Here is a 20780-nt window from a genome sequence, read left to right on the forward strand (position 1 = left end):
ACCCACAACCTAACGAGGCTGACATGGTGGAAAACTGACCGACCCACAACCTAACGAGGCTGACATGGTGGAAAACTGACCGACCCACAACCTAACGAGGCTGACATGGTGGAAAACTGACCGACCCACAACCTAACGAGGCTGACATGGTGGAAAACTGACCGACCCACAACCTAACGAGGCTGACATGGTGGAAAACTGACCGACCCACAACCTAACGAGGCTGACATGGTGGAAAACTGACCGACCCACAACCTAACGAGGCTGACATGGTGGAAAACTGACCGACCCAGAACCTAACGAGGCTGACATGGTGGAAAACTGACCGACCCACAACCTAACGAGGCTGACATGGTGGAAAACTGACCGACCCAGAACCTAACGAGGCTGACATGGTGGAAAACTGACCGACCCACAACCTAACGAGGCTGACATGGTGGAAAACTGACCGACCCAGAACCTAACGAGGCTGACATGGTGGAAAACTGACCGACCCACAACCTAACGAGGCTGACATGGTGGAAAACTGACCGACCCAGAACCTAACGAGGCTGACATGGTGGAAAACTGACCGACCCACAACCTAACGAGGCTGACATGGTGGAAAACTGACCGACCCACAACCTAACGAGGCTGACATGGTGGAAAACTGACCGACCCACAACCTAACGAGGCTGACATGGTGGAAAACTGACCGACCCAGAACCTAACGAGGCTGACATGGTGGAAAACTGACCGACCCACAACCTAACGAGGCTGACATGGTGGAAAACTGACCGACCCACAACCTAACGAGGCTGACATGGTGGAAAACTGACCGACCCACAACCTAACGAGGCTGACATGGTGGAAAACTGACCGACCCACAACCTAACGAGGCTGACATGGTGGAAAACTGACCGACCCACAACCTAACGAGGCTGACATGGTGGAAAACTGACCGACCCACAACCTAACGAGGCTGACATGGTGGAAAACTGACCGACCCACAACCTAACGAGGCTGACATGGTGGAAAACTGACCGACCCACAACCTAACGAGGCTGACATGGTGGAAAACTGACCGACCCACAACCTAACGAGGCTGACATGGTGGAAAACTGACCGACCCACAACCTAACGAGGCTGACATGGTGGAAAACTGACCGACCCAGAACCTAACGAGGCTGACATGGTGGAAAACTGACCGACCCACAACCTAACGAGGCTGACATGGTGGAAAACTGACCGACCCAGAACCTAACGAGGCTGACATGGTGGAAAACTGACCGACCCACAACCTAACGAGGCTGACATGGTGGAAAACTGACCGACCCAGAACCTAACGAGGCTGACATGGTGGAAAACTGACCGACCCACAACCTAACGAGGCTGACATGGTGGAAAACTGACCGACCCAGAACCTAACGAGGCTGACATGGTGGAAAACTGACCGACCCACAACCTAACGAGGCTGACATGGTGGAAAACTGACCGACCCAGAACCTAACGAGGCTGACATGGTGGAAAACTGACCGACCCACAACCTAACGAGGCTGACATGGTGGAAAACTGACCGACCCACAACCTAACGAGGCTGACATGGTGGAAAACTGACCGACCCACAACCTAACGAGGCTGACATGGTGGAAAACTGACCGACCCACAACCTAACGAGGCTGACATGGTGGAAAACTGACCGACCCACAACCTAACGAGGCTGACATGGTGGAAAACTGACCGACCCACAACCTAACGAGGCTGACATGGTGGAAAACTGACCGACCCACAACCTAACGAGGCTGACATGGTGGAAAACTGACCGACCCACAACCTAACGAGGCTGACATGGTGGAAAACTGACCGACCCACAACCTAACGAGGCTGACATGGTGGAAAACTGACCGACCCACAACCTAACGAGGCTGACATGGTGGAAAACTGACCGACCCACAACCTAACGAGGCTGACATGGTGGAAAACTGACCGACCCACAACCTAACGAGGCTGACATGGTGGAAAACTGACCGACCCAGAACCTAACGAGGCTGACATGGTGGAAAACTGACCGACCCACAACCTAACGAGGCTGACATGGTGGAAAACTGACCGACCCACAACCTAACGAGGCTGACATGGTGGAAAACTGACCGACCCACAACCTAACGAGGCTGACATGGTGGAAAACTGACCGACCCACAACCTAACGAGGCTGACATGGTGGAAAACTGACCGACCCACAACCTAACGAGGCTGACATGGTGGAAAACTGACCGACCCACAACCTAACGAGGCTGACATGGTGGAAAACTGACCGACCCACAACCTAACGAGGCTGACATGGTGGAAAACTGACCGACCCACAACCTAACGAGGCTGACATGGTGGAAAACTGACCGACCCAGAACCTAACGAGGCTGACATGGTGGAAAACCACGAGGCCTGATCATGTGTGAAGGAACGTGTCGTCCAGTACAAAGGGAAATGCATCTTCTTTACGTCCCATGTGTGCATTTGTGGGGCTGCTGGCCGAGGTGGTCACAAGAAAGAAGAATATGAGAAGTAAGATCCTGGGTCTGGAGTCCGGATCACGTATGGACCATCTCAGACGTGTGGGGGGGAGGGGGGGAGGGGGCAGCGAGATGATAGGTTCCTGGAGAAGGTCGTCCCAGAGCTCATTTCAGGCTCTGCAGTTGAAGTCCATCACAATAGAAAGAACACATGGGCTAATCAAGACCAGGAAGTGATAAACCACACGCCTGATCAGGAGGTTTCAATTGTGTGAAAGAACGTGTCTGAAGGCTGCGCGGGTTGAGGCTGCGCGGGTTGAGGCGGGTTGAGGCTGCGCGGGTTGAGGCGGGTTGAGGCTGCGCGGGTTGAGGCGGGTTGAGGCTGCGCGGGTTGAGGCTGCGCAGGTTGAGGCGGGTTGAGGCTGCGCGGGTTGAGGCGGGTTGAGGCTGCGCGGGTTGAGGCTGCGCAGGTTGAGGCGGGTTGAGGCTGCGCGGGTTGAGGCGGGTTGAGGCTGCGCGGGTTGAGGCTGCGCAGGTTGAGGCGGGTTGAGGCGGGTTGAGGCTGCGCAAGTTGAGGCGGGTTGAGGCGGGTTGAGGCTGCACGGGTTGAGGCTGCGCGGGTTGAGGCTGCGCGGGTTGAGGCGGGTTGAGGCGGGTTGAGGCGGGTTGAGGCTGCGCAAGTTGAGGCGGGTTGAGGCGGGTTGAGGCTGCACGGGTTGAGGCTGCGCGGGTTGAGGCTGCGCGGGTTGAGGCGGGTTGAGGCTGCGCGGGTTGAGGCGGGTTGAGGCTGCGCGGGTTGAGGCTGCGCAGGTTGAGGCGGGTTGAGGCTGCGCGGGTTGAGGCAAGTTGAGGCTGCGCGGGTTGAGGCTGCGCAGGTTGAGGCGGGTTGAGGCTGCGCGGGTTGAGGCGGGTTGAGGCTGCGCGGGTTGAGGCTGCGCAGGTTGAGGCGGGTTGAGGCTGCACGGGTTGAGGCTGCGCGGGTTGAGGCTGCGCGGGTTGAGGCGGGTTGAGGCTTTCGGGGTCCTTCACTAGGAATGATCAGGTTTTTGGTTCGGTGCATGTTTTCAGCATGAAACCTTCTGTTGTTTTTTATCGTTTCATCTGTTTCATTTCTCTTGTTCTTATGTTTATACATATGTTGTTTTCGACCAGAGAGTTTAAAAACTCAAAAATGATCAATGGCAAGATCAATAAAATCAACCCAATGGCATCAGAAGTGTTACAATTGATGGGACGGAACATAAAATGTCCTGCTGCAGATGATGATGATTATATTTGAACTAGTAATGTCCATACCCAATGTGATGCATTTTCTCAATCCAAAAAATTGTCAAATGTCTGGATACAAATATTAATGTACAAAAAAACTGAAATGATCTAATTCTGTCAACAATTTCTGAGAAAAAATATACCCCTCTCTTTACTACTACCAGAACAGTTCTTGAAAAATAATCTCATACTTAAGTCTAAATCAAAGGATTGAAACTATAAAAATGACTGTTCTGCCCAGATTTCTCCCTCTGTTCCAGACTCTTCCCCCACATCCTCAAATGGCTGTTTGATGAGTGGAATGAAACAATCTCAAGATTTAAAACGTTACAATTATAAAAAGAAAAAGGAGATTGGAGTTTACCTTGTGTGAAAAATTACTTAATTTCAGGTCAAATCAGAGCGTTGCTGGTGTGATCCAGAATCTGAAGCTCAATGGTCTTATTCTGAGAGTCATGTGGTGCCTGAGGTTCCTGTACAGGTCTTATACTGAGAGTCATGTGGTGCCTGAGGTTCCTGTACAGGTCTTATACTGAGAGTCATGTGGTGCCTGAGGTTCCTGTACAGGTCTTATACTGAGAGTCATGTGGTGCCTAAGGTTCCTGTACAGGTCTTATACTGAGAGTCATGTGGTGCCTAAGGTTCCTGTACAGGTCTTATACTGAGAGTCATGTGGTGCCGGGGGTTCCTGTACAGGTCTTATACTGAGAGTCATGTGGTGCCTAAGGTTCCTGTACAGGTCTTATAATGAGAGTCATGTGGTGCCGGAGGTTCCTGTACAGGTCTTATACTGAGAGTCATGTGGTGCCTAAGGTTCCTGTACAGGTCTTATAATGAGAGTCATGTGGTGCCGGGGGTTCCTGTACAGGTCTTATACTGAGAGTCATGTGGTGCCGGGGGCTCCTGTACAGGTCTTATACTGAGAGTCATGTGGTGCCTGAGGTTCCTGTACAGGTCTTATACTGAGAGTCATGTGGTGCCGGGGGTTCCTGTACAGGTCTTATACTGAGAGTCATGTGGTGCCTGAGGTTCCTGTACAGGTCTCATACTGAGAGTCATGTGGTGCCGGGGGCTCCTGTACAGGTCTTATACTGAGAGTCATGTGGTGCCGGGGGTTCCTGTACAGGTCTTATACTGAGAGTCATGTGGTGCCGGGGGTTCCTGTACAGGTCTCATACTGAGAGTCATGTGGTGCCTGAGGTTCCTGTACAGGTCTTATACTGAGAGTCATGTGGTGCCGGGGGTTCCTGTACAGGTCTTATACTGAGAGTCATGTGGTGTCTGAGGTTCCTGTACAGGTCTTATACTGAGAGTCATGTGGTGCCTGAGGTTCCTGTACAGGTCTTATACTGAGAGTCATGTGGTGCCTGAGGTTCCTGTACAGGTCTTATACTGAGAGTCATGTGGTGCCTGAGGTTCCTGTACAGGTCTTATACTGAGAGTCATGTGGTGCCTGAGGTTCCTGTACAGGTCTTATACTGAGAGTCATGTGGTGCCGGGGGTTCCTGTACAGGTCTTATACTGAGAGTCATGTGGTGCCTGAGGTTCCTGTACAGGTCTCATACTGAGAGTCATGTGGTGCCGGGGGCTCCTGTACAGGTCTTATACTGAGAGTCATGTGGTGCCGGGGGTTCCTGTACAGGTCTTATACTGAGAGTCATGTGGTGCCGGGGGTTCCTGTACAGGTCTTATACTGAGAGTCATGTGGTGCCGGGGGTTCCTGTACAGGTCTTATACTGAGAGTCATGTGGTGCCTGAGGTTCCTGTACAGGTCTCATACTGAGAGTCATGTGGTGCCGGGGGTTCCTGTACAGGTCTTATACTGAGAGTCATGTGGTGCCGGGGGTTCCTGTACAGGTCTTATACTGAGAGTCATGTGGTGCCGGGGGTTCCTGTACAGGTCTCATACTGAGAGTCATGTGGTGCCTGAGGTTCCTGTACAGGTCTTATACTGAGAGTCATGTGGTGCCGGGGGTTCCTGTACAGGTCTTATACTGAGAGTCATGTGGTGTCTGAGGTTCCTGTACAGGTCTTATACTGAGAGTAATGTGGTGCCGGGGGTTCCTGTACAGGTCTTATACTGAGAGTCATGTGGTGCCGGGGGTTCCTGTACAGGTCTTATACTGAGAGTCATGTGCTGCCGGGGGTTCCTGTACAGGTCTTATACTGAGAGTCATGTGGTGCCGGGGGTTCCTGTACAGGTCTTATACTGAGAGTCATGTGGTGCCTGAGGTTCCTGTACAGGTCTTATACTGAGAGTCATGTGGTGCCGGGGGTTCCTGTACAGGTCTTATACTGAGAGTCATGTGGTGCCGGGGGTTCCTGTACAGGTCTTATACTGAGAGTCATGTGGTGCCGGGGGTTCCTGTACAGGTCTTATACTGAGAGTCATGTGGTGCCTGAGGTTCCTGTACAGGTCTTATACTGAGAGTCATGTGGTGCCTGAGGTTCCTGTACAGGTCTTATACTGAGAGTCATGTGGTGCCTAAGGTTCCTGTACAGGTCTTATAATGAGAGTCATGTGGTGCCGGGGGTTCCTGTACAGGTCTTATACTGAGAGTCATGTGGTGCCGGGGGCTCCTGTACAGGTCTTATACTGAGAGTCATGTGGTGCCTGAGGTTCCTGTACAGGTCTTATACTGAGAGTCATGTGGTGCCGGGGGTTCCTGTACAGGTCTTATACTGAGAGTCATGTGGTGCCGGGGGTTCCTGTACAGGTCTCATACTGAGAGTCATGTGGTGCCGGGGGTTCCTGTACAGGTCTTATACTGAGAGTCATGTGGTGCCGGGGGTTCCTGTACAGGTCTTATACTGAGAGTCATGTGGTGCCGGGGGTTCCTGTACAGGTCTCATACTGAGAGTCATGTGGTGCCTGAGGTTCCTGTACAGGTCTTATACTGAGAGTCATGTGGTGCCGGGGGTTCCTGTACAGGTCTTATACTGAGAGTAATGTGGTGCCGGGGGTTCCTGTACAGGTCTTATACTGAGAGTCATGTGGTGCCGGGGGTTCCTGTACAGGTCTTATACTGAGAGTCATGTGGTGTCTGAGGTTCCTGTACAGGTCTTATACTGAGAGTAATGTTGTGCCGGGGGTTCCTGTACAGGTCTTATACTGAGAGTCATGTGGTGCCGGGGGTTCCTGTACAGGTCTTATACTGAGAGTCATGTGCTGCCGGGGGTTCCTGTACAGGTCTTATACTGAGAGTCATGTGGTGCCGGGGGTTCCTGTACAGGTCTTATACTGAGAGTCATGTGGTGCCTGAGGTTCCTGTACAGGTCTTATACTGAGAGTCATGTGGTGCCGGGGGTTCCTGTACAGGTCTTATACTGAGAGTCATGTGGTGCCGGGGGTTCCTGTACAGGTCTTATACTGAGAGTCATGTGGTGCCGGGGGTTCCTGTACAGGTCTTATACTGAGAGTCATGTGGTGCCTGAGGTTCCTGTACAGGTCTTATACTGAGAGTCATGTGGTGCCTGAGGTTCCTGTACAGGTCTTATACTGAGAGTCATGTGGTGCCTAAGGTTCCTGTACAGGTCTTATAATGAGAGTCATGTGGTGCCGGGGGTTCCTGTACAGGTCTTATACTGAGAGTCATGTGGTGCCGGGGGCTCCTGTACAGGTCTTATACTGAGAGTCATGTGGTGCCTGAGGTTCCTGTACAGGTCTTATACTGAGAGTCATGTGGTGCCGGGGGTTCCTGTACAGGTCTTATACTGAGAGTCATGTGGTGCCTGAGGTTCCTGTACAGGTCTCATACTGAGAGTCATGTGGTGCCGGGGGCTCCTGTACAGGTCTTATACTGAGAGTCATGTGGTGCCGGGGGCTCCTGTACAGGTCTTATACTGAGAGTCATGTGGTGCCGGGGGTTCCTGTACAGGTCTTATACTGAGAGTCATGTGGTGCCGGGGGTTCCTGTACAGGTCTCATACTGAGAGTCATGTGGTGCCTGAGGTTCCTGTACAGGTCTTATACTGAGAGTCATGTGGTGCCGGGGGTTCCTGTACAGGTCTTATACTGAGAGTCATGTGGTGTCTGAGGTTCCTGTACAGGTCTTATACTGAGAGTCATGTGGTGCCTGAGGTTCCTGTACAGGTCTTATACTGAGAGTCATGTGGTGCCTGAGGTTCCTGTACAGGTCTTATACTGAGAGTCATGTGGTGCCTGAGGTTCCTGTACAGGTCTTATACTGAGAGTCATGTGGTGCCTGAGGTTCCTGTACAGGTCTTATACTGAGAGTCATGTGGTGCCGGGGGTTCCTGTACAGGTCTTATACTGAGAGTCATGTGGTGCCTGAGGTTCCTGTACAGGTCTCATACTGAGAGTCATGTGGTGCCGGGGGCTCCTGTACAGGTCTTATACTGAGAGTCATGTGGTGCCGGGGGTTCCTGTACAGGTCTTATACTGAGAGTCATGTGGTGCCGGGGGTTCCTGTACAGGTCTCATACTGAGAGTCATGTGGTGCCGGGGGTTCCTGTACAGGTCTTATACTGAGAGTCATGTGGTGCCGGGGGTTCCTGTACAGGTCTTATACTGAGAGTCATGTGGTGCCGGGGGTTCCTGTACAGGTCTCATACTGAGAGTCATGTGGTGCCTGAGGTTCCTGTACAGGTCTTATACTGAGAGTCATGTGGTGCCGGGGGTTCCTGTACAGGTCTTATACTGAGAGTCATGTGGTGTCTGAGGTTCCTGTACAGGTCTTATACTGAGAGTAATGTGGTGCCGGGGGTTCCTGTACAGGTCTTATACTGAGAGTCATGTGGTGCCGGGGGTTCCTGTACAGGTCTTATACTGAGAGTCATGTGGTGTCTGAGGTTCCTGTACAGGTCTTATACTGAGAGTAATGTGGTGCCGGGGGTTCCTGTACAGGTCTTATACTGAGAGTCATGTGGTGCCGGGGGTTCCTGTACAGGTCTTATACTGAGAGTCATGTGCTGCCGGGGGTTCCTGTACAGGTCTTATACTGAGAGTCATGTGCTGCCGGGGGTTCCTGTACAGGTCTTATACTGAGAGTCATGTGGTGCCGGGGGTTCCTGTACAGGTCTTATAATGAGAGTCATGTGGTGCCGGGGGTTCCTGTACAGGTCTTATACTGAGAGTCATGTGGTGCCGGGGGTTCCTGTACAGGTCTTATACTGAGAGTCATGTGGTGCCGGGGGTTCCTGTACAGGTCTTATACTGAGAGTCATGTGGTGCCTGAGGTTCCTGTACAGGTCTTATACTGAGAGTCATGTGGTGCCGGGGGTTCCTGTACAGGTCTTATACTGAGAGTCATGTGGTGCCGGGGGTTCCTGTACAGGTCTTATACTGAGAGTCATGTGGTGCCTGAGGTTCCTGTACAGGTCTTATACTGAGAGTCATGTGGTGCCGGGGGTTCCTGTACAGGTCTTCTACTGAGAGTCATGTGGTGCCGTGGGTTCCTGTACAGGTCTTATACTGAGAGTCATGTGGTGCCGGGGGTTCCTGTACAGGTCTTATACTGAGAGTCATGTGGTGCCGGGGGTTCCTGTACAGGTCTTATACTGAGAGTCATGTGGTGCCGGGGGTTCCTGTACAGGTCTCATACTGAGAGTCATGTGGTGCCGGGGGTTCCTGTACAGGTCTTATACTGAGAGTCATGTGGTGCCGGGGGTTCCTGTACAGGTCTTATACTGAGAGTCATGTGGTGCCGGGGGTTCCTGTACAGGTCTTATACTGAGAGTCATGTGGTGCCGGGGGTTCCTGTACAGGTCTTATACTGAGAGTCATGTGGTGTCGGGGGTTCCTGTACAGGTCTTATAATGAGAGTCATGTGGTGCCGGGGGTTCCTGTACAGGTCTTATACTGAGAGTCATGTGGTGCCGGGGGTTCCTGTACAGGTCTTATACTGAGAGTCATGTGGTGCCGGGGGTTCCTGTACAGGTCTTATACTGAGAGTCATGTGGTGCCGGGGGTTCCTGTACAGGTCTTATACTGAGAGTCATGTGGTGCCGGGGGTTCCTGTACAGGTCTTACTGCAGATGACAGACGCTTGAGTCATGAGGAGGAAGTGAAGAATCCCTGGGTCAAATCTGTTCTTACAACATGGAAGGAGCTGATCAGAACAAACTAAACACAGATGTTACAATCTTAAACTGGTGAAACTTTATGACCAAAGGTTTTGTACCAAATAGAACTGACCTGAGACTCAAGGTCTGGAGGACAAAAGGTCTAAAGTCGGTGTAATCCCTCATTCGTCCAGGCGTATTCCATAGTAGAAAAAGCTTCAGTTGTTTCATCTGGACTCAGTTTGAAAAAATAGACGTTTCGACTCTCATCCAAGAGTCATTGTCAATAAAAGAATTTAGATCGAGAACTCCGATATTAATACTGTTCTGTGGTAAGACCCACCCATTGGGAGGAGCCTTCCTGAAGTAAAAAGAGTTGTTTGTTTCAACAGAAACTCCCCCTTGTATCTACCGAGCCTATTCAGAATCTTAATGGGCTATTAGAATCCTCTTTGTCTTTGTGAGACCCTGGCTCAACCACCCTGAGTACCTGATTAGCATCTAAATGTCCTGGTCCTCTACCTTTCCAGGGGTTCAGTAACCCATTATAAATAACAGGAAGATTAAACCTAAGCCCTCCATTTCTGTTTAAAGAAGGTCTTTCTTTTTTAACAAAAATAGCTTCCTTGACTCCTCTTTCAAACCATCTTTTCTCCTGCTTAAAACCTTCACCTCACCGTCTTCAAACGAGTGATTAGAGGCTTCAAGATGGAGATGTACGGCACTCTGAGGTCCTGAACTTGTATTTCTTCTGTGCTGATAGAGCCTCTTGTGTAGAGGCTGTTTTGTCTCACCTATGTACCGTTCTTTACAGCTTTCTTCACTGCATTGGATCGAATAAACTACATTGCTCTGTTTTTGAGTCGGCAACTTGTCCTTAGGGTGAACCAGTTTTTGTCTTAAAGTGTTTCCTGGTTTAAAATAATAAATTCTTTTATTTACAATGACTCTTGGATGAGAGTCGAAACGTCTATTTTTTCAAACTGAGTCCAGATGACTACAACAAAAGGTCTAAAGGTTTTTCACCAGATGTAAAAGAGAACGACATGAAAAGCTTTGACAGATTTCAGATCGCATCAGGTCTTAATACACATGTCAATGAAAACTAAGTAAATGCACTGATTTATAGTTTGGGAGATTAAGCTGAAGACATATTGTTCTCCCAACATTTCAATCCAGAACAAGTGAGTGAGTACCAGACAGTCAAACACAGGCTTGAGGCTCACTTAGTATCATGCAGAAATACATTTTCTGAGAGAGCTAGAGTTTAATCATCACCAGCCAGAGATTACCGTGCTTTGTTTAGCTGAACACTGTGGATACGGCCATATGAGATGCACAGGGTTCTCCTCACCAAAGGCCTTGGACCCATTTGTGACAGGCCCAACAGGCCCTGTCATCGCCCTTGCCCTCAGAGCAGCCATGGATCCCCCTACAACATCTACTCCCACTACAGATTCCTCCCTCTCCTTCCCATCTCCACTCCACCCAGGGGCCTTCCCAGCCATTTTGAATGTCTGATCAAATCAGCATTAAGCAGTACGATGGCTCCACTCATGCCCAATAAAGCAAGATCAAGAGTTCTGATGTCAACACTTATCAACTCTTCCCCGCTCAAACCTATGTCCCTGACTCCTGCTACACCAACAAAAGCCCCACCCATCCCCCCTCGCCTTTCACCTGGTATCTCCCACAGAGAGGATGCACTGGGCATTGCCAGGACTTATAATCCTATTAAAAATTAAACCAACCTGGGGCCCTATGTAAAAATATCCCCCCCTAGTGCTATTTCTGTAGTCACATCACACAGATGGGAAAACAAAATGCGAATCAGGCCCAATCTGAGAAATTTGATTCAAATTTTCTGTGAAAAGATAAGGCCCAGTCCCACTGAAACTAGTCTGAAACTTTCTGTGCTAAATGTCAGAACCTTATGTAACAAATCACTCTTAATTAATAGTTGCATTTCTTCTTATAATCTTTATATATGTTTTTAATTGAAACATGGCTTGACAAAAACATAGGAAATGTAGTTCTAATAGAATCTGCTCCACCAAACTTTAAGTTTGAATCTGAAACTCAGGAAAACAAAAAGGTGGAGGTATCTGTGCAGTTTTTAGAGATGAAATAATTACCCACAGGCAGAGGCGGAGGGGGGGGGGTTCATTCGGGCCAATATGATGTGGTTTTAGTGCAGTTACAGACAGTGACCCTCCAAAGGCAAAGACAGACCATGGCCTTTTTGACTTCTGAGAGAGCTCCTCCCTCCACAACACGTGGAACAGAACAGCAGAGGTGGCATTTAGTTACATTTACTTTTTCAAGAAATTGTACATCTTGGTGTTCTGATTTAAAACAATCAGTGACAAAACAAATATGAAAAATATGCCCTAGCCCTAGACACCTGCCTCAGTGAGCTGTTTGTCCTGTAGTTTCTCTGCTTTAGCTTTGTAGATGAATAAAACCTGAGCCACTGCTACAAACACAATGACTTCATGGTTTGAACGATCATGTGCTGTGGTTGTCTATTCTACGTTAGATAAACTTTGTTTTGCAGCACATGTTCTAAATGTCTCTTTTTTTCCAGTCGATCTGCTCTTGTGTCCTTCACTTTTTGCAAAACCTCAGTTAAATGATGTAGAAAAGGCCTTTTTTCAGCTTCATGTTCAGATCACATGACGTGTGTCTGTTGTAAACACCGCGCACTTTCTACGCTCCCGCCCACTTTCTACATGCAGCCAATCATACATCAGTTCAACAAAAATAACCAATGAAACAGTTAACAAGCATCCAATCAGAGATGAAGGAGAGTGACCCTCCGCTCTGCACAAATGACACGTTTCACTTTTAAAACATTTAAATATGAAAAAACGACATGATTAAAATGAAGCCACTGCTGAATTCAAACCCTAGTCCCCTGCGTCCCAATCCAACACTCTACCCATTGCGCTAAACACTTAGTGACATTGAAATGCATTTTAAATGGATTTGGACAAAGCCAGGGCCTGGCTCCGCCCATGACCGCAGGTTGTCTTTTGGGGTGTTTTCATCATTTGAGTATGTCTCCTTTAAAATGGAGCTAAAACAGTCTCCATCCATTCTCTTCATTGTTTTATACAAGCCTCTCCAGCACTGCCAACGTTTTATTGATGATTTTACTGAGATGTTTCAGTCGTATGCACAGACTTTGATGGTTTGGTCATTACAGGTGTTTTCAATGTTCATGTTGATAATATTTGTGACAGAAAAACTAAAGGGCTTGATGCTGTCCTTGAAACCTTCAGTCTTACTCAGCATGTGAGAGGCCCCACCCACAGCAGAGAGGCCCCACCCACAGCAGAGGGCACACTCTAGATCTCATCATTACAAAGGGGGTAAATATTTCAAATGTCAATGTGGTCGATGCTGCTCTGTCTGATCATTTCTGTGTCTTCTTTGACCTGTCTGTTTCTCCCCAACCACCAGCTGCTCCTGCAGCTGTTCAGAGGCTGGTCCTGCAGTTGTTCAGAGGAGACACATAAATGATGGCACAGGTGCACTGTTTATGGAAACTTTGAAAATGTCTCATGTTCTAATGTAAATGATTTGTTGAACTCTGTTACATCTAATGTTTTGAATGTTCTGGACACCATCGCCCCTATGAAAGCAATACAAAGATCCAGGTTCAGAAAGAGATTTACAGGGAGAAGTTAAACATGTACAACCTCATTTTATATAGAACTAGGGAAGGACGTTTTTTCTGAAATAATTGGAAGTTGCAATAACAACTGGGGTGTCCTGTTGCCACAGTAACAGATGAACAAACCCTCCAGCTCAGCTGCCGTTAGAACTCATTTCCACATCAAGTGTAATGAGTTTGTATTATTCTTTAATTACAAAGTTCAGGGCATTAAAACTGCTATAATTCCCACAATCCAAAAAATAACCCTAAAACGAGTTCATCTACAGCTGCCTCCATGTGTGAGCCTCCAGATTTCTAAAGTCTGTGCTGAACAGTTTGTTAGCATCACTCACATAGTTAAAGCTTCAATCTGGAACATTCCCAATGTCTTTGAAAACTGTGGTCTTAAAGCCTCTCCTAAAGAAGAGCAGTCTTGATGCTGCAGTCCTGAGTCATGACCGGTCCATCTCTAATCTGACATTTTGGGCCAAAGTCCTTTCACAGATTTCCTCTTAATAAACAACTCATTTGATGTTTTTCAGTCAGGTTTTAGACCTCATCACACTGAGACTGCTGTTGTCATGGTGACCGAGACTGCTGTTGTCATGGTGACTGAGACTGCCATTGTCATGGTGACTGAGACTGCTCTTGTCATGGTGACAAATGACATCCTCCTGAACACTGACACGGGCAAAGCCTCAGTCTTAATTCTGTTGGATCTTATGCTGCTTTTGACACTGTCGATCATGGGACCCTCTTACAGAGACTAGAGGACAGGGTGGGACCCTCTTACAGGGACTAGAGGACAGGGTGGGACCCTCTTACAGAGACTAGAGGACAGGGTGGGACCCTCTTACAGAGACTAGAGGACTGGGTGGGACCCTCTTACAGAGACTAGAGGACAGGGTGGGACCCTCTTACAGAGACTAGAGGACTGGGTGGGACCCTCTTACAGAGACTAGAGGACAGGGTGGAACCCTCTTACAGAGACTAGAGGACAGGGTGGGACCCTCTTACAGAGACTAGAGGACAAGGTGGGGCCCTCTTACAGAGACTAGAGGACAAGGTGGGGCCCTCTTACAGAGACTAGAGGACAGGGTGGGACCCTCTTACAGAGACTAGAGGACTGGGTGGGACCCTCTTACAGAGACTAGAGGACTGGGTGGGACACTCTTACAGAGACTAGAGGACAGGGTGGGACCCTCTTACAGAGACTAGAGGACTGGATGGGACCCTCTTTAGAGGACAGGGTGGGCATCACTGGCCCCGCCCTAAACTGGTTAAAGTCCAATCTGGAAGACAGGAAGTACTTTGTGTCCCAGACCACATGACCCTGACTGTGGGGTGCCCCAAGGGTCAGTCCTGGGACCCTTTCTGTTCATCCTCTACATGCTGCCGTTAGGTCAGTTGATACACAGCGATGCCTGCACCTTTAATAAGACTTGAAACATTAATATTAGGTTGATATAACATCAAAATAATTTAATTTTCCAATTTTACTGTAAAATGTTCTACTTTTTGTTGTTTGGGCGAACTTAGCATGAAGCCTGAGGGCCAACAAAAATTTATCTGAGGGCCGCATTTGGCCCCCTGCACGTACTAAGCGTTTAAGAGAGGTCAGATCAAGACCATCATAAAGAGAGTTGCAGTAATCTAGACATTTTGTATTACATTAGTGAATAACTCTTTCAAAGTCCTTGGCAGGTAAGTATGGTTTTACTTTAGCCGGTAACTTCAGCTGCAAAAAAGCTCGGTTTGACCACTGCACTGACTTGTTTGTCCAGCTTAAGAGATGAATCCATCAGCACTAAGAAGACAGAGGACCAAGAACACTATCCACCCCTGCAAGTACATCTGGATCACCAAAACATCCTCTCAGGCAGGAGGCCACTCCCCCAAAGCAGGAGGCCACTCCCCTCAGGCAGGAGGCCACTCCCCCAAAGCAGGAGGCCACTCCCCTCAGGCAGGAGGCCACTCCCCTCAGGCAGGAGGCCACGCCCCTCAGGCAGGAGGCCACTCCCCTCTGGCAGGAGGCCACTCCTCTCAGGCAGGAGGCCACTCCCCTAAAGCAGGGGGCCACTCCCCTCAAGCAGGCGGCCACTCCCCTCAGGCAGAAGGCCACTCCCCTCAGGCAGGAGGCCACTCCCCTCAGGCAGAAGGCCACTCCCCTCAGGCAGGAGGCCACTCCCCTCAGGCAGGAGGCCACTCCCCTCAGGCAGGAGGCCACTCCCCTCAGGCAGAAGGCCACTCCCCTCAGGCAGGAGGCTACGGTCCATCGGGACCAGAACCTCCACAACAGTTTCTTTCTCTTTGCTGTTGGACTCACTTCTTAACACCCGTTACTTAATAATCATGTCAATTAATTGCCATTTGCACTGCTAGTTTTTGCACTCTATCAACTGTAACTTGTGTGTATATGTTCAGTCCGTATTTAGTAGAAGTTTATTTTTTATCATATTTAGTTAACCCATTTTTTAAATTGATTCCTTATTATTTTTATTTTATTTTGCTAGTGTATTGTTGTTTCATGTTGCACCTTTTCACCAAAGAAAGTTCCTGGTTTGTGAATCTTTTTTTTGATTCTGATTCTGAAAGAAGAAGCACCATTCAGCTGTTCCTGCTGTCAGGAACATGGGCATGTTTCCACAGAGTGATGAAGCCGGAGAAGATGACTGAGATGTGGAAAGAATGACTGTGAATGAGAGAAGTGTGCAGAAGTAGACATTTATATTAAATGTTTGCATTGTAATGGGAATCATTGAGTGGGAACTTTGAGGTGCCCGAGGAGAAAACTTGAGGGAAAAGTGTGTAGTGTTTACAGTGTTAGGTCCAAAAACAAATTGCTGAAGCCGCGAAGAAGGTCGAGGAATGTGTGGAGAATATTGAAGAAACAAAAGAGTACAAAGATTCCGTCTCTGTAGATAAAAAAGTATTTTTTGGCCTTCATTGTTATGGTCATAAATTGTGCTTGTGGATTTCAGGAAAGGTCAGAAAGAATAGAAGTGATACTTGACGCAGCGAGGACATTTTAGCAGGTTAAGGATGTCACAGGGGAAGAGTTGCAACAGATACTCAGGGAGCGGGTTACACATTCTGCTCAACACGGACATATCACTTTGAGATGGACTGGATGGGGTGAGCAGTGTAAGACACCAACTGCACTGTAGATGGCAAAAATGAACCGAATTTGCTGAGTGCCATAAAACAAAACAAAGAAAATGTCCAACGTTCTTGAGAGCAACAAGTCAACATGCGCCGAGCGAGGCCCGACAAGGGCTTTTGACTCTGTGTAGAACTTCTTTTCTTTGGAGGTCGGACGCTCTATGTTCACCAATTCAACCGGGAGGATTACGTTGTATCCCGGCGCCCGGGGGCCCGGTGAATAGAGCCATAGACACAAAATACCCCATAATACCCCCCTGCTGTTCGTTTCTGTTTTGTTTGTGTTTTGCTTCCGGGTCGGAGCGGAAGTAGAATGTGCTTGTTTACATCCTCAGCTCTTTGCTTCCGGGTCGGAGCGGAAGTAGAATGTGCTTGTTTACATCCTCAGCTCTTTGCTTCCGGGTCGGAGCGGAAGTAGAATGTGCTTGTTTACATCCTCAGCTCTTTGCTTCCGGGTCGGAGCGGAAGTAGAATGTGCTTGTTTACATCCTCAGCTCTTTGCTTCCGGGTTGGAGCGGAAGTAGAATGTGCTTGTTTACATCCTCAGCTGTGGCTCCGGACCATGGACGGCTGAGACTCGGCCTGTGGTGAAGCTTCCAGAATGACCCGTCTTTAGACAGAGTTTAGAGCCGTGTTCGTCCGTGTGTCGGCCCGGGAGTGGCGCATGGGCCCGGGCATGGCTGAGGCGGCCCGCTGGTATTGTCTCTGCCCGCTGCTGGGGCTGCTGTGCGGGGCGCTGTGCGGGGCGCTGGCCGCCGCGGAGCAGCTCGCCCTGCTGGAGGTGTTCGTGGAGCAGCGGGCTGGGGTCAGTACGCTCCAGGGACAGCTGCTGCACCCGGGGGAAGGCTCCGAGCCGCGGGGACACCAGGCGGAGCGGCTGGAGGGCGCACTGGTGCTGGTAAGAGCAGGAAGATGCACTTAGTCTTATTTCTCATTTGAACCTTAACTGCAAATATAGCACATTTCAGTAGTAGTTTATTGTGGTGAACCATGGCTCCTGGAGATTTATTGTTCTTTAATCTTTTGATTGCACCCTGTATTTACAAAACTATTATTTCAGCTCCTATTTTTTTTATTCTGTTCTTCTGACATAACAGACAAATTGAGGGTACAGATAGAAATTTCTATCGACTTTTGAAAAAAAACAGAAAAAAGCGATTAGCTCTCGCCTCCCAGAATCGTGGGTTCGATTCCCGGGCCGGACCAACGTCACATGATCTGGGTTCTCTCCTGGTTCTCTGGCTCCTCCCACCATCCATACACGTGCATGTGTTTGGCAAAAATGGATTACTCTAAATTGGCCCTTGTGAATGAATGAGAGTGAACGCTCGTTTGTGCGACGAGCTGGCCCCTGTCCAGGGTGTGCCCCACCTAAGGCCCAAAGGCACTGGGAAAGACTCCAGTCACACAGGAACAAGCGGTAGAAAATTATTGAATTAATTCATTAATGCCTCTCCCGTATTTAAAATTGTTCTTTCAGCTTTTTGTTTTTTAAATTTCCAAGATATACATTCAGACACTTTTGATCCACTCAAATATCTTTGTTTGGTAAAGAACTTTTTCCTAACTACTGTATTTTCCGGACTATACGTTTTTTTTCATAGTTTTGGCCGGGGTGTGACTTATAGGTATACATATTTATACCTATATACTCATACTGCGGAGCGACTTATGGTCCGGAAAATATGGTAACTATTTCCTGTGAAGTCAGATCATTCATTTCTCCTCTTATCTTTTTAATTTCTAGGAGCATTTTAGGACTCCCCTTTTTAGCATGGTTTTCCTCCAACAATTAGAATTTTTCAAGCAGATCATTTAACTTTTTCTCTCGTTGTTTCTTTTTTTTTGGAGACAATGGCTATGATTTGTCCTCTCAAGACTTCTTTGGAAGCGTCCCAAAGGATGGCCAGAGAAACTTCCCCTGTGTCATTTTCTTACAGATAAGTCTTAATGTTGTTGGACATTTTTTCCTTAAACAAAGGGTCATTAAGCAGCTGCATTGAACCTCCAACTGTGTTTTTACAGCTTTCCTCCAACTCTACAGAAATGTAGACAGGAGCATGATCACTTTGGTCTATTATGCCAACATGTGAAAAAGTAATCTATTCTGGTATAGATTGTATATACGGATTAGATAAATGTGTATACCGGTGTGCTCTAGGGTTCATTTCCATCCAGATGTCAATCAATCTTGTATTCTTCAACAAGATATGGAACTTATTTCTTGTTCCTCCAGAGCCTCTGGAGCTCCACACGTCTAATGTAGCTGAATGTGAAGATTCCAATCTCCTCCACAGATCAGGGTTCCCTCAGAGTGGTTCAGGGTCAGGGTTCCCTCAGAGTGGTTCACAATCAGGTCCATGACATCATCATAGAAAGTGATATCGCCCCCCTGGTGGAGCAGACACATTTAAAAGAGTGAAACCCTTTCCATTAATATTCCCCTTAACCAGTACATATCTGCCCTCTTTATTCTTAGGTTGCCCCAAATAAATTGTCTGTTTGCTGTAACCCGACCCAACATTTTTCAAGTGGGTCCGACGGTTGGCAAATTATTATTATTTTTTTACTTTGAAGGGGTCAGGCTTCAACAGTCCAGGGGTCAGGCTTCAACAGTCCAGGGGTCAGAGGCTTCAACAGTCCAGGGGTAAGAGGCTTCAACAGTCCAGGGGTAAGAGGCTTCAACAGTCCAGGGGTAAGAGGCTTCAACAGTCCAGGGGTAAGAGGCTTCAACAGTCCAGGGGTCAGAGGCTTCAACAGTCCAGGGGTCAGAGGCTTCAACAGTCCTGGGGTCAGAGGCTTCAACAGTCCAGAGGTCAGGCTTCAACAGTCCAGGGGTCAGGCTTCAACAGTCCAGGGGTCAGGCTTCAACAGTCCAGGGGTCAGAGGCTTCAACAGTCCAGGGGTCAGAGGCTTCAACAGTCCAGGGGTCAGAGGCTTCAACAGTCCAGGGGTCAGAGGCTTCAACAGTCCAGGGGTCAGGCTTCAACAGTCCAGGGGTCAGAGGCTTCAACAGTCCAGGGGTCAGGCTTCAACAGTCCAGGGGTCAGAGGCTTCAACAGTCCAGGGGTCAGAGGCTTCAACAGTCCAGGGGTCAGAGGCTTCAACAGTCCAGGGGTCAGAGGCTTCACAACAGTCCAGGGGTCAGAGGCTTCAACAGTCCAGGGGTCAGAGGCTTCAACAGTCCAGGGGTCAGAGGCTTCAACAGTCCAGGGGTCAGAGGCTTCAACAGTCCAGGGGTCAGAGGCTTCAACAGTCCAGGGGTCAGGCTTCAACAGTCCAGGGGTCAGAGGCTTCAACAGTCCAGGGGTCAGAGGCTTCACAACAGTCCAGGGGTCAGAGGCTTCAACAGTCCAGGGGTCAGAGGCTTCAACAGTCCAGGGGTCAGAGGCTTCAACAGTCCAGGGGTCAGAGGCTTCACAACAGTCCAGGGGTCAGAGCCTTCAACAGTCCACGGGTCAGGCTTCAACAGTCCAGGGGTCAGGCTTCAACAGTCCAGGGGTCAGGCTTCAGCAGTCCAGGGGTCAGGCTTCAACAGTCCAGGGGTCAGGCTTCAACAGTCCAGGGGTCAGGCTTCAGCAGTCCAGGGGTCAGGCTTCAACAGTCCAGGGGTCAGGCTTCAACAGTCCAGGGGTCAGGCTTCAACAGTCCAGGGGTCAGGCTTCAACAGTCCAGGGGTCAGAGGCTTCAACAGTCCAGGGGTCAGAGGCTTCACAACAGTCCAGGGGTCAGAGGCTTCAACAGTCCAGGGGTCAGAGGCTTCAACAGTCCAGGGGTCAGAGGCTTCAACAGTCCAGGGGTCAGAGGCTTCAACAGTCCAGGGGTCAGAGGCTTCACAACAGTCCAGGGGTCAGAGCCTTCAACAGTCCAGGGGTCAGAGGCTTCAACAGTCCAGGGGTCAGGGGCTTCAACAGTCCAGGGGTCAGGCTTCAACAGTCCAGGGGTCAGGCTTCAGCAGTCCAGGGGTCAGGCTTCAACAGTCCAGGGGTCAGGCTTCAACAGTCCAGGGGTCAGGCTTCAGCAGTCCAGGGGTCAGGCTTCAACAGTCCAGGGGTCAGGCTTCAACAGTCCAGGGGTCAGGCTTCAACAGTCCAGGGGTCAGAGGCTTCAACAGTCCAGGGGTCAGAGGCTTCAACAGTCCAGGGGTCAGAGGCTTCAACAGTCCAGGGGTCAGA

General features: G+C 49.3%; 1 protein-coding gene across 2 annotated transcripts in view; it reads left to right on the forward strand.

Annotated features, from left to right (window-relative positions):
- The first annotated feature begins 17134 nt into the window (after positions 1-17134).
- LOC140347191 (RING finger protein 215-like) overlaps positions 17135-20780 on the forward strand; it is a 114965-nt gene continuing 111319 nt past the window's right edge. Inside the window, exon 1 of one of the 2 annotated variants that reach the window (XM_072433553.1) lies at positions 17135-17503. In XM_072433553.1, coding sequence (XP_072289654.1) covers positions 17270-17503 — 234 coding nt within the window. In that variant the 5' untranslated portion in view covers positions 17135-17269. The remainder of the gene's footprint in view (positions 17504-20780) is intronic. The other variant, XM_072433554.1, reaches the window with a different exon arrangement.

Source organism: Eucyclogobius newberryi, unplaced genomic scaffold, assembly GCF_026437365.1.
Source record: "Eucyclogobius newberryi isolate DKJ021-1_F unplaced genomic scaffold, fEucNew1.0.hap1 SCAF_6, whole genome shotgun sequence".
NCBI lineage: Eukaryota > Metazoa > Chordata > Actinopteri > Gobiiformes > Gobiidae > Eucyclogobius > Eucyclogobius newberryi.